General features: G+C 42.6%; 1 protein-coding gene across 2 annotated transcripts in view; it reads right to left on the bottom strand.

The window, feature by feature from the left end:
- Positions 1-12,949, bottom strand: part of znf106a (zinc finger protein 106a) — a 16,906-nt gene extending 3,957 nt beyond the window's left edge. The window contains exons 1-16 of one of the 2 annotated variants that reach the window (XM_005477400.4): positions 12,814-12,949; positions 10,049-10,131; positions 9,658-9,719; positions 7,996-8,190; positions 5,105-6,988; positions 4,567-5,026; positions 4,397-4,466; positions 4,138-4,292; positions 3,726-3,786; positions 3,298-3,609; positions 2,134-2,923; positions 1,864-1,904; positions 1,149-1,294; positions 913-1,047; positions 704-820; positions 201-392 (exon numbers count right to left, since the gene is read on the bottom strand). In XM_005477400.4, coding sequence (XP_005477457.1) covers positions 201-392; positions 704-820; positions 913-1,047; positions 1,149-1,294; positions 1,864-1,904; positions 2,134-2,923; positions 3,298-3,609; positions 3,726-3,786; positions 4,138-4,292; positions 4,397-4,466; positions 4,567-5,026; positions 5,105-6,988; positions 7,996-8,190; positions 9,658-9,719; positions 10,049-10,102 — 4,674 coding nt within the window. In that variant the 5' untranslated portion in view covers positions 10,103-10,131; positions 12,814-12,949. Of the gene's footprint in view, positions 1-200; positions 393-703; positions 821-912; positions 1,048-1,148; positions 1,295-1,863; positions 1,905-2,133; positions 2,924-3,297; positions 3,610-3,725; positions 3,787-4,137; positions 4,293-4,396; positions 4,467-4,566; positions 5,027-5,104; positions 6,989-7,995; positions 8,191-9,657; positions 9,720-10,048; positions 10,188-12,813 lie in introns of both variants that reach the window. The other variant, XM_019348812.2, reaches the window with a different exon arrangement.

Genomic DNA, 12,949 nt, shown 5'->3' with positions numbered 1-12,949 from the left:
AAGACACACTCACAAAAGACACAAATTTGCATACAAACATAGATAATCTGTGTATTATATCTTTTAACAGTACAAAACATCAAGGTTTATAACATGCCATCCTGTCATTGTTGCTCACAAACACGTTTTATGTCTTGAATATCATGAAATTTACTCCAGCAGTAATGCAGTTGCTCTGTTGAAGCTCAGATGTAACCTACCTTCATGCAGAGCACAGTTTTGGTGTGTCCCTCCAGAGTGCGCAGCAGCAGTCCGTTCTTGGCGTCTCTCACACTGATGGTGCTGTCGTAGGAGCCCACCAGCAGGATCCTCCTGGCTCCCTCCTGCGATGAGGCCAGACAGCTCACGGCCCGCGGCCCGTGGCACTCAAACACGTCCATCTGCTTGTTTGTCTAAACAAACAATTGCAAAATGAACATCGAGCGAAGCACATTTTACGATGATTCTTCTTTTTATCATTGCAGAAACAAGTAACTTCAAAACCTTTTCATTTAAGGGCACACTTAAAGTCAGTAATATGTGCAAAATACTCGAGGTATGTGATTTAACACTGATGGGGCTGCATTTTCTGTCACATATAGGAGAATGTACAAGCACTGTGGCAGCATTTTTAGCTCAACACATGGGCCGTTTCCACATTATTTCTTCATTGCTTCCAATGCCATTATTTTAAAGACATTCCTGCTTGTACTTAATTTTTCACCTTAAGGTTAAAGGTCACCACTGTGCCATTCGCCAGACCAGCATACAAAGTTTTCCAGCGGCTGTGGAGGCAGAGGACTCGATCAGACAGAGAGAACTGCTGCTCGAGTTCCCGTGTCTGTGGACAAGAGCAAATATACAGAGTGTCAATAATCCAATGTTGCTGTGACACTAACATATGGCAGTTTAAGTAAAAGGCCTGTGATTTACCCTGAGGCTGTAGCAGCGTATGATCTGGTCACTGGAACCAGAATAAAGGCGATGATGCAGGCTTGGAGCCGCTGAGACCAACAGGCAGCTCACTTTGGAGCTGTGACCTTCGAACGTACCCACACATTTATGACTCTACGACAAAATTTAAGAAAAGAAAAGATCTAACGTTGTTCCATAACAGATATTCAGGCTCACCCTGGCAAACAGCAGCAGTTATTTCATTCATAACTCACCACCAAGTCAAAGGCTTTGACGGTTCGATCTCCTGAGCACGTGTACAACAGGCCGTTGTGGATCTGCATGGCGTTCACCGCCTCCTGGTGGCCCTCGAACAGCCCGTCAGTGGGCATCTCATCTTCACCATGGTCAGATGATGCATCTGGAAAATACAAACATGAAGGAAAAATGTTCAAAATCAAACACAGTGAGGAAACTGACAAAAATGACAGCAGTACATCCACTCATAAGGGGCCTGTCCAGATCATTTTAACATTTCTAATTCAAAAGATTGAACCGGTCTTGTGGTCCTTTATGGAAAAAAGTAGATTACAAAGCATCTTATCTGTGTATGCGTGTCTTCTACTAGTTATCTCTGCATACTCATGCATGTTCTCAGATAACAGCTCTATGAATACTTTTCCCATAAAAAGTAAATTGGGCACACTGGAATCTATTTTTATTTGGAGTGTGATATTCATAATATAAAAATTTTACTACTTACTACTATTACTACTACTGTTTGTACGTTTATGTGTATTTAAGGCTATCTCACTCCTAACATAACTATTTCTGTCACTTATATTGTGAACAATACAAGCCCCATGTTATGACAGCTGGTTTTTCACTCTATCTTCCAACTAAAAAAAAGAAACTCTTTAGTACAAACTATGTTTGGTTAAGTATGACCCGACTCTAATCATAGCGACTGCTCTCCAGAGATGAACGTACCTGATGAGTTCTTGGGCAGAGTGATGGCAAATGGCATGTCACTGTTGAGAGAAAAGTTAGAGTTTAATCTAAAAGTTTGTTCTTATGAAATCTGACCTTTCTGAAATCCAGTTGTGGGATCTTATAATTTAGGAAAAAGGTTTCTTTTGCAATTAAATTCGTTTTCTTGAAATCACACTTTCTTATCGTTTTAAATTTAAGTTTGCAGAAACAACTATTTTTGCTCATATAAGTACACACTGAGCTGAGATTGCTGTGATAGCGTCTCACCTCTCAGATGATTTACACAAATCCATGTCACTGGTGGAGGAGACCTCGTTGCAGGCCAGGCTCTGTGGCTCAGGTCTGGAGGAGTCTGCGATTGGGGCTGGAGGGGGAGTTTGAACTTGAACATCCACTTGGGGCTGCTGTCCGGCAACGCTGACCTCCATGCTTTCCTCTGAATCCAAGTTCACCATAATATCAGCGGCGGCCTCATGAGGAAGCTCTGCTGGGGACTTCTGCTCTGCCTTCTCTAATTTGGCACTTGGAAACAGCATCTTGAGTGGCTTCTTATCACCCTCTGTGTTCATGTCACCCTCTCTGTCTTCTGTAGGGAGACTGGACGTACTGACCTGAGAGCCTCCGCTGGGTCTCCTACGCGTTCGGGGGCATCTCGGCCGTGAGGCCTCTTCATCCATCTCAGTGTCACTGCTTTCAAACTGCTCTGTCCCCTGAGCCTTCTTCAATGCCTTCCTCTTCTTCAGCTTCCTCACGCGCTTTCCATTCCTCAGCTCTGATAGAGAGGCAGGGATATTAAGGACTGAGGGGGCTAAAGGGGATTTAAAGGATGGGATGTCTGCCGAGTCATTAACCTCACAGTCTCTAATGGGTAATAGAGACTTAAGGGGGCTTTTTGTGTCAGCCAAAGAGGTGAGACTGTTCCTTGTTGTCTGTATGGCTTTTTCCGTTGTCTCAATAAGTGTTAGCGACTTCTCCTTGGAGTCTGCAGGCTCTCTAAAGTTCGACGGGTACAGCTCAGGGTGTCTTTCAGGAGAAGCCTGGAAGTTGACGGCGAAATCTGCAACAAGCAGCACAAATAACCCAAAATTGTCGGTTACTTTATTTAGTGAAATCTCCTACATAACAATATCCTTTTATTCAAGTAATACAAATAAAACATGATGGACTCTTCCAAGCAGTATGTGTAAAAACTTGTAAAGATTAGATTCACATGTAGTATTTCTCATGATAAACACACTGTGTCCAGAATGCTGATTTTTGTATTGTGTTTAGTTTAGTGACATAACAAACCTTTTAATGCTTTTTACTTTGTGTTGCTCTTTTAGACATCTTGGTGAGCTCATTGATCAGTGAGAGAGATCACTGATCACAGTGATCAATGAGATGTAAGATCTGGGTTGCTGTTTTATGGTCTGGGAAAAGCAATGTTACCTGGTGAGGAGGCTCTGGCAGGAGTGACCGGCAGCTCCGGGGTGGTGCTGTGAGCACAGTTGGTCAAAGCGTCCGCAAGGTCCGGCTCTGAGCTGATATGAACAGGGGACAGGGGCTCCTGCTTGATAGCTACAGACATCAAGGGAAGGCTGGAGGAGGGGGGAGAGCCACACTCTGCAGCACGGTTAGGACTGTGGACAGCAGTTTCCACAAGAGAGGAAAGTGTGACAGAGGAGGGTACGTGTGCCTCAGTTTCAAATGTATCCATCTTTTCTTCTTTCAGTTTGATCTGAGGTGCTTCCTCCATCGTACCTTTATAAAAAGTCCATGATTAAAAAGCTTATTCCACCAATCATAGCTTCTTCTGTAAACTATATTTGTTCCATTACTGCCACAAGTAACCAAATGTATTTTGCACATGTTTTTACCTTGCATCCCTTTTAATAACTCAATGCGCTTGTTTCTTAATGTGCTCATCTCTACAGTCATCTGAGAAAGACAAAGCCATACAAAACAATGGTTAGGCAGGGAATATATTATCTTGAAAGACAAACTGCATAGAAAATATAAATCCTCATGTTAATCCCTAACTTTTAGAAGTAAATGAAATTCACATGGAATGCAAGACCATAGTTTAAATAGTGAGACTTGTGGTTATATATTAATGTGAAGTAGCTGGCAAGACAACAAAACGCTTGCCAACACATAAACTCTCTGTGAGTCCTTAGGTGTAGGCCCTTTTTGTTGTAATGCGTTGGCATGAGACACTAAACATGTAAAAGCATGTAACTGTGCGGAGAGAGAGAGTTTTTGAATAATAGAGTTCAGCTGTGTGCAGACCTGCTGTTTAACCACCATGAGACGCTGCACTTCCATGTAGGCGGCCTCCAGCGCAGCCCGGGCCTGGATCAGGCTGGTGTCCACAGTCTGCAGGGAGCGACTGAGCTCGTCCTCCCGCAGAGACACTGCCAACAGCTGGTCAATGTGCGAACGTTCTGCAGCAAGCCCAAAACACAGATGTGAAACACAAGCAGCTAATCCACGACAGGAAAATGAAGTATAACCCCAGAGATTCTTGGGGTTTTTTTAGCCTACTAACCTCTTTTCGATTTAACCTTCTGTCTTTTGCTATTATGTTCTATGCATGAAGACTCTGTACTCAGAGCATCCTACAGAGAAGAAAGAAAGCAGTCACGATGACATATTCTGCTTGTTCTTTCAAAAAACAAATACACAAATAAAAATGAGAACACTGTTTCCTAAGCTCACCCCGGCTGCTCTCCGCCTCTTTCCTGTTCCCAGACCATCGCACTGCTCCGTCCCTGAACTGCTGTCCCCGAGCACTGAGTCAGACCGCTGGAGGGCTGATGTTAGGTTGTCTGTCTGGTTCAGAGCTTTGGCCTCTAGCTGAACGAGCATCTGTCCAACCTCTGGCTGAGACTGACTGTCTTGAGTTCCTAGAGAAGACTTACGATTTGGATTAACTGAAGATCCTTGCTGCTCTGAGTTGAAGTTTTCTCTCTGTGAGGTTTCCTTTGATATATGGGATGTAAAGAGGTTGTGCGTGGACGCAGGAGCGAGGCTACTCTCTGATAAGGAGCGTTTTCGGGAGGGGCCCTGGTAAGAGACGTCCATCAACGACTCCCACTGGAAACCCTCCAGCAGCGGTATGTCACCCTCCTCTTGGCTCTGGTACTCCTGCTCATATGAAACCATCTCAATGCCAAACCTGAAAGACAGAACATAAACTTGTATTAACTGAAATCAAAATATATTTAAAAATTTAAAGATGAGATTATAATTTCACCTTGGCATGCCTTTTCCTTTGTCTTGTTTCTTCCTGACCTCGTGATACACCTGTTCCCAGTTAACATTGCGCCGAGACCCAGAGGAGCTGATGAGCTGCCACACAGTTGGCTTGAGCCCTGAATCCTTTTCGGTGTCGCTTCTCCGCGACTCGCTCACGTTACGCACCCGTCTGGCAATGTTCAGGTTGGGCTCGTGGCCGACCGTTTTGCTCTTGGAGCTGATATGTTTGGTGAGGTCACGTTTTAAAACTGGAGGCAGGTCAAGTTTGGACAGACCTGATGCGTGACTCTGTGCGTCACCACTTCTGGAGGTGTCACTCTCTGAGCTCTGCCCTGCCTCAGTGGCCTGCATGGTCTCATCTGGAACAACTGAGCAGCTTTGCTTTTCCACTTTCTTACTGTTCTCCTCGTATTCCCTGCCTGCTTCTGCCAGCTTGGAGGTCTCCACAGTAGAGGTGCTAACTTGCAGTGACTGGAGAAACTGACTGGTGTCCGAAGATGTCAAAGCAAGCGTTTCTGACCCGACTGGATCAGGTAACACTGATTTTGCTGCATTCTGCCTGCAGCTGATCTCTTTCTTCACTCCAGTCTGACTCTGTACCTGATTCGTTTGCGGCTCCTCGACACTGTGCCATGTCATTTCCACTTTTACGTTATTACCAAATGTATTTAAAGAGCCCTTCTTTTCTAACACAGTCTGTTTGGCATGCTTAACTGATTCTGGGAGCTTCTGTTGTTGCCGTGATTGAAAGGACCCAGTCAGTGGAGCCTTGACTTCACTCTGGATTCCAGTTGGTTTTGATTGCACTTGAGCCTGACTGGGGATCTTGCTGAGATGAGCCACACTGCTGATGCCAGGAGCTGAGGACATTTTCCGATCTAGCAATGATTTATTTGCATTCTGATTGGACAAATTAGACGCTGAATTCTGGTGGCCATCTCTCTGCGAACTGCTGCTTCTACTGCTACTGCTGCTCCCATCTCTAGGTTTGACTGCAGGGTTTGTTTTATGCCTCCCTTTTTCTTCTAGTCTACTTAAGGGCAAAAGACTTGATTCCTTTTCAGATCGTGACTGGCTGTTAAAACTAGTGGCTTCCGGTGCTTTGTTTTGAGGTTTGGGGGCTCTTGGGTATTCCTCAGATGATTTTGGACCAGTATCTTTATGGGGTACAGACTCAAAACCCTTCACAGGATAAGGTGACCAGCGACAGGATTTGTCAATCTTCGGATTGCTGCCCAAAGTCTTAGAGCTTTTACTGCTATTAATATCAGATTCTGCTGGTTGGCCATCCCCCTTCTGTAGCCCAGCACTGGCCTGACCTGGCTGGTCATTACCTGTGTTCTGAAACTTATTCACAGCCTGGGCCAAAGAGACAGGGGGAGGTGGATACATACGAGGAACCCCCAAAAAGCTCATCTGCCGGTTCTTTTGAGTGTACTGGGAAATATTGTTTTGCCCATAGAGCCCATTTCTACTGCCTCCATTGCTGAGCCACGGAAATCGATTCTCATTTTTGCCAGGAAATGCACAATGACCCCACGTCTTGTTGCTCCGAGCTTCCTGACTATCCGAGCTTCTACCAGCAAACTCTCCAGACGCCCACTTCTCTAAGTTGGGGGGCTCCTGAGCATGCCAGGTGGCGCTCTTCCCCTGTTTCCCCTGGTTCCAGGGCTGTGTCTCCCCTGCTCTGGAGTCAAACTGGTTGCTTCTGTACCAAGTCCTGTGGTGACTAGACCCACCAAATCCCTGTCCCGGCTGCTGCCAGCCACGCTGTAAGCAGTAACGCTCTTTCGCTTCCTTTAACCTCTGCTGAAACGCTTCCTTTCTCCTTTTATCCTCTTCCTCCTTTGCTAGCTTTGCAGCAGCAGCCTCCTTCTCTTTTCTGGAAATAACAGTAATATAAATGAAATACAAGCAAATATTTACAGCTGCCCCTACATCCAACTTGCAACATTCAAAACAAAAAGTAATAATATCTGAGGCATTAACACAAAATGAGAGAAAGAACTAAACTTAGAAATACGTGAGGAGGATTGCCGCTCTGTGTGGGTGATACGATACACACCGTCAAGCTTAAAGAAGAAGAGTGAATTTGGATGGAAAATTTGGATTTGTTTTTTTAACTTCTTTTATTAGACTTTACATCAAAAGCAAATAATCCCACCTACAGGTTTGCCATAATAATTTCAAAAGTTTGTTTGACACCGAAAGTCATTATTAGAGCAATTAATTTGCTTTAAATGAAAAATGCATTAATAAAATGATGATTTCAGAAAGTCTCTGTGACAATTACATGCACCGACCAGCAGAGGGAAAATGTCTGGTATGTGACAAATTGACAGCGTTTGCCTTCACATATCTTCATATGGATCAGCAGCTCCAGTCACACATTATTATGTTATTTATGGGGATTATACCAAATATGCATAGAAAAGACTCATTTAAAGAAATAGTATAATAGTGCAATTAATGTGACATTTTAGTTTGGCTTAAAAAAAACATGAATTTTAGAAATTAAAGTACAAAAAAGGGCTGAAGTGAAGGTTTTTGTGTTTTACTCTTTATTAAAAGCCTTAAGCATCAAACTGCTTGTGTCTGAACCCTGTATGTGCAGTCATGCTTTTTTTATAGCCTTCACTCCTGACATACGACTCCGGCCGCGGCATAATGTGAAGCTGTGGCTAAAAGAGGCCTGTGAGCACCACTGAGCAAAATGTGACTATACATGGTGTATATATACACACACATACACAAGCTTGTAAGGTATCACTACTATTTAAATCATAAAAGCTTCATAAAAGTCATGTGTGACTGTCCCGGAGACTTTTGATTTAAAATCCTAGACAACATTTTGTGTTTAAACCAAACGAGTAGCTATTTTTCTTTTACCTGATCTTCTCTTTTCTCTTTTCAATCAAGTCCACCAATTCCTGATCGAAGTAGTCTTCTTCGTGGTCGAGCCCAGCAGGCTTCTGGTCAGCAGCCTCCACATTCTGCTTGTGCGTGGGGCTGGAAATGTGGCTGGCATAATCAGTCAGACTCACCACCTTCACCTTACAGACTCTGCACTCATGTCCGCAGTCCCTGGGGAGGGAAGGAGAGAGCGGACGTTCAATCGTTCCTTCGGGCATTGCTCTAAACTTGTCTGGTTCGGTTTTCCTGCCTGCAGAGCTTGCAAATATATATTCTGGCTCTACTTTCTGTTACTTTAAAGTCTTCATAAAATCAGGAAAGGAGAATACTCTACAATCCTTAAAAATATTACTTGTCCAAATTCTCTATCCGTTACAGATCAGGAGGTCGCTAACTTAGAATTTTCTCTCATTAAAAAATAATCTTTATCATCCTGATCGTGTTTTCCTTTCTTCAGCAGGCCATGGGTGGCAGGGTGAGGGCAGGAAGAGGAGCAGTAAGGCTGGACTCGGGCAGCATGCTAATCTAGCTGTCCCGCTTATGTCCAGCCAAGCAGTGCAGCACTGGGACGCGTGGAGGGGAGAGTAGCCCGGCGTCCACAGCCTAGTGCGCCCTCATGATGGTGTCCGCTGCGCTCTGAGACTCTACAGAAGGCAATGTCTGTATATGACCTCACTCTGTGTTCCACGAGCCAGGACCCAGCCCCCAGCCCCCTCTCAGGCCAGCATGTGTTATTAGCACAGGCCTGTGGATTGTACCGACCAATCCAATGCAAAGCCTGTGTAACTGGAGCTGTGTGCAGCTGCTTCTAGCCTGCACTTCAAAACCTCTCCCAAGTATGCCATCCTGTGATTCTGATAGGGGCAGTGACTTTGCTGGCTCCTTCTCAACTTCTTTTTCAAATCTGTGTCATGGGATCCTGCCTTTTTGTGACCTCTCGTGCAGCTGGCGCACAACTAATCAATATTTTTTCAAGTATTATTCGTCAGCTGCAGTTGTGCAGAAAAAGTGCTGAAAATGCAATCTGCGGGTCAGCTTAACCTCACAAAAAAACTGTATCGAGCTGTAGCTAAATTTAAGTGTATTGTTGCCATCATATTCCTACATAAGAGCTTTTCAAATAAATCTTCACTCACTATTTTCTTTAAAAATTACAAATATTCAGCTTTAGGTGATGAGCACAATAAGATTTCATCTTTGCACATCAACAGCATGAAATTCCAGTAACTCCTCTAGAGATTCTTCCATCTCAGCGACATAGCCACATGCTTTTAGTAATCTACATGCGAGTCACAAGACAGCCAGTTGCCTTCTAACGGTCATGCCTGTTGTTCCGGAGAGATTGTGTCTAAATATATGTGGTACAGTTGAGACAGCTGCCCCTATATCCACTTGCTCGATTACTGTGTACACGTGCCCGTGTGCACACGTGCCTCATGACCTAAATAATCTGGGCAAAAGTCTTGTGAAGCCAGTATTTTTGTGAAGCCAGTATTAAACAGAATGCAATAACCTGAACCTTTTCAGTATTGCATGAAAGTCACGAGTCATGTAATGAAATCAAACACCTTTTTGTGTTACATACGTTTCAATTTATCTTTAAATAAATGTAACAAAATAAAGAAAGAAAAAACTCACCGGCCTTTAAGGTTCTCCAGCTCACGGTGGTGGAGCATGCTTCTCATGTGCTCATCCATCTCCTGCAGGTACATATTCATAACAAAACATTTTTTAAGGCAAGGTACAGAGAAACACATCAAAACACGTAGTTTTAGTTTAGTCAGGCAGTAGAAAGCACCTGCATGAGCCTCATAAGGCATCACAGCATCACAACAATGAGGAATATTAAGAAAACTCATAGGTGGTTAAAAATAGGTGTAATAAACCTAACTACAAGTATCTTAAATCAGAACCCTGCACACCTGAGAGTGTAGATACATGCCAAGGTGATCAAATACTTATTATTACTGACTTTGTCTTTAAAGTATCGACATATTTACAGTGTAAATCAAATTTCTGGGTCAGTTACCTGCTTGGAGACATAGACGGTTTCACAGAGGATGCACTTTCTGTCTCTCGTCATTTTGAACGCAGACGAATCTCAACCCATTACTGCCGAAAGAGAGAGTGTTGTTTAACTTATGTGACGCCTCCCTGGGTGGATGTACCTGAGTTTTATGTCACAAGAACAAATAATTATGGGCAGTAACAGTGTCCACACCGTATGTAGAAAAGTGACACGTCAACCAACAAAATGAAAGGAACTCAAAGCTTTTTTTTCTTTGAGCAACCACACCTAACTATTCACCAACATGTTTTGGTATCACAGCTCAAATACCAACAAAGTTCAACCTGATCAGTAGTCTAATTCCAGTCTGCTGATAGAGCAACTCTACGGCCAGAAGGCAGAGCGATGTCTGGACGTGTTCAACACTCACAAACAGGGGGAGGAATAAACAGCTACAAGTCAACTGCTGGTCAAGGTCTAAACCAACACTGCCTGTTTTTAGGAAGGTGACCACATGAAGGATTTTATTTTATCCCCAAAATTCTGCTGGTTTATGAATTTGGGGATCCAACAAATATTCAGATAAAGACAGAAAATTTGCAGTAGCTCTATTAATGTTTAAATACAACGACAAAATACATGTATGGAAAAACAAACTACCACCCTGGAAACTGGAAAAACTGGCAGTCAAGCCTTTCTACAAACAATGACAAGGTGAATATTTGAGTGACGAGTGGATAAAGACAAAAACCATAGGGCAAACCTTGTCTCTCTCTCTCACACACACACACGGTACAGTGCAATTAAAAAGCATTTGGCCCACTTCCTGACTTCCTAGTTTTTTTTTGCATATTTTTCACACTTACATGTTCAGGTCCTGAAGCAGCAAAGCAGCCCCAGACCATCACACTAACACCACCATGCTGGCTTGTTCCCATGATGTTCATTTTATGAAGTATTACGGCAGTTTTACATTAGATGTAGCGGGACCCAAACATTCCAAAAAGTTAAACTTTTATTTTATCAGTCCACAGAATATTTTCCCAAAAGTCTTGGGGATCATCAGGATGATTTTCTTTAAGCAAATGTAAGTTGAGCCTTTGTGGTGTTTTTGTCAGCTGTGGTTTTCTCCTTGGAGCTCTTCCATGAATGCCATTTTTAACCATGTATGCCATTTTTGATTGTTAAATCATGATCCCACACCTTAACTGAGGCGAGTGAGGCCTGCAGTTCTTTAAATGTTGTTCTTGGTTCTTTTGTGACCTCCTGGATGGTGGTCGATGAGCTCTTGGAATAATTTTGGTAAGCCAACTGCTCGTGGTGCTCCACAGTGGTTCACCGGAGTGATTGCAGAGAAATGGCTTTGTAATCCTTTCCCGTCAGATGTGAGTGAATTTGATGTTGTTTCTTTAGATCATGGCATCATATTTTCCTTTTTGAGATTTTTTTTTTAGCCTACTCCACTTTATCAAAGAAATTCTATTTAAATTATCTCTTGATTCAACAGGTTCGTGAAACTAAACTCAGCTTTCTGAAAATTGTGATTAATCACAGTTAATTCAAGATTTGGAGTGGGTTATTTTTTCACACTAAACCAGCTGGGTTTGTACAGCTTTTTTCCCCTTAATAAATGAAACCATCATTTAAAAATCACATTTTGTATTTACTTGAGTTATCTTTGTATAATATTATTATAATTTGTTTGATGATCAGGAAGTGGGTAAATACTTTTTTTTTTTTTTTTACAGCACTGTATATATGTTTTTAAGCATTATGCGATCTCGCTTTCTTTGATTTTACAGCACAATTTCCATTAACACAACTTCCAACTTTTACCATACAGAAGAAGTGATCAGGTGAAATAGTTTGACAGTAAGAACGGGTCATCTTGTTTTAGAAGTGCCTTACAATACCTTTGAAGAGCTATCTTTTAACACTTTAATATTTATAAAACGCATGAGTCAGCTGCTAATTTTCTAAAGAGCAGCCAGCAGGACAATGTTAGATATCCAGTGAACTTCTGCAGAATTATGTTAGCAGATCAGGCAGCTGTGCTACAATGCTTGAAAACAGGCAGGGGGCAGTTAAAGACGTTTCATGTATAGTCAGTTTGTTTACTTGCCACAGTTAGCATCTCATCTCATTTAGAAACCACAGAGAACATCTTGTACTGACGTTTCCCCAAGCTCACCACAACAAGGTATTTCATCTTCAAAACTATGCGGAAATAAATACTTAAAATTCAAATGCACAGATGCCCAAACTACTTGGTAATTTTAGTTAGCATGCTAACTTTGTGCAAAAGTTTACCACCGGTCGCATGACATTTTACCATGATGTTATCAAACACACTAAGGTAATAAAACTTTATAGTACATGTCAAACCACAGCTTTATTGCTGTTTTAAACTAGCTGATGGGTCAATAAAGTCTTGGGTCCTTGATTGTTGTTAGCCTAACCGTTTCTAGCTGTACAGTTAGCTGTTAAGTATGCAAAAAAAAAGCATAATAAATTGACTCAAAAACTAGCTTAAATACGAGCGGACCATCCGACTACCAAAGTAATAAAAAATGTTATTACGAATTATGATTTCAGCAGAATTTACTTGAACTGTTATTGAAAGCTAAGCTAGTAAGTTAGCGAGCTAGCAACAGCATGATAGCTGCCACATGAACACAACGCCAGTAATGTCCTTAAATTATTAACAATTATAAGGTGTTGAGGGAGCCCGACTACAGCAGAATGGTTTTACACACTGTATTCACTTAGATGTGACTGATTGCTACCTTCACAACATCCAGATGTGTGTAGGACTACTGCATTTTCTCATCCATCGCTGAAGCTAATAACAACATCCGCCTCCTCGCCGCGCCCCCAAACGGAGCACCAACCCAAGATGCGTTCAGGACCATTTCGGATTTA

Source organism: Oreochromis niloticus, linkage group LG19 (genome assembly GCF_001858045.2).
Source record: "Oreochromis niloticus isolate F11D_XX linkage group LG19, O_niloticus_UMD_NMBU, whole genome shotgun sequence".
NCBI classification, from domain to species: Eukaryota; Metazoa; Chordata; class Actinopteri; order Cichliformes; family Cichlidae; genus Oreochromis; species Oreochromis niloticus.
Note: the sequence above shows the minus strand (reverse complement) of the source record. Positions and strands in the feature narration are given on the sequence as shown.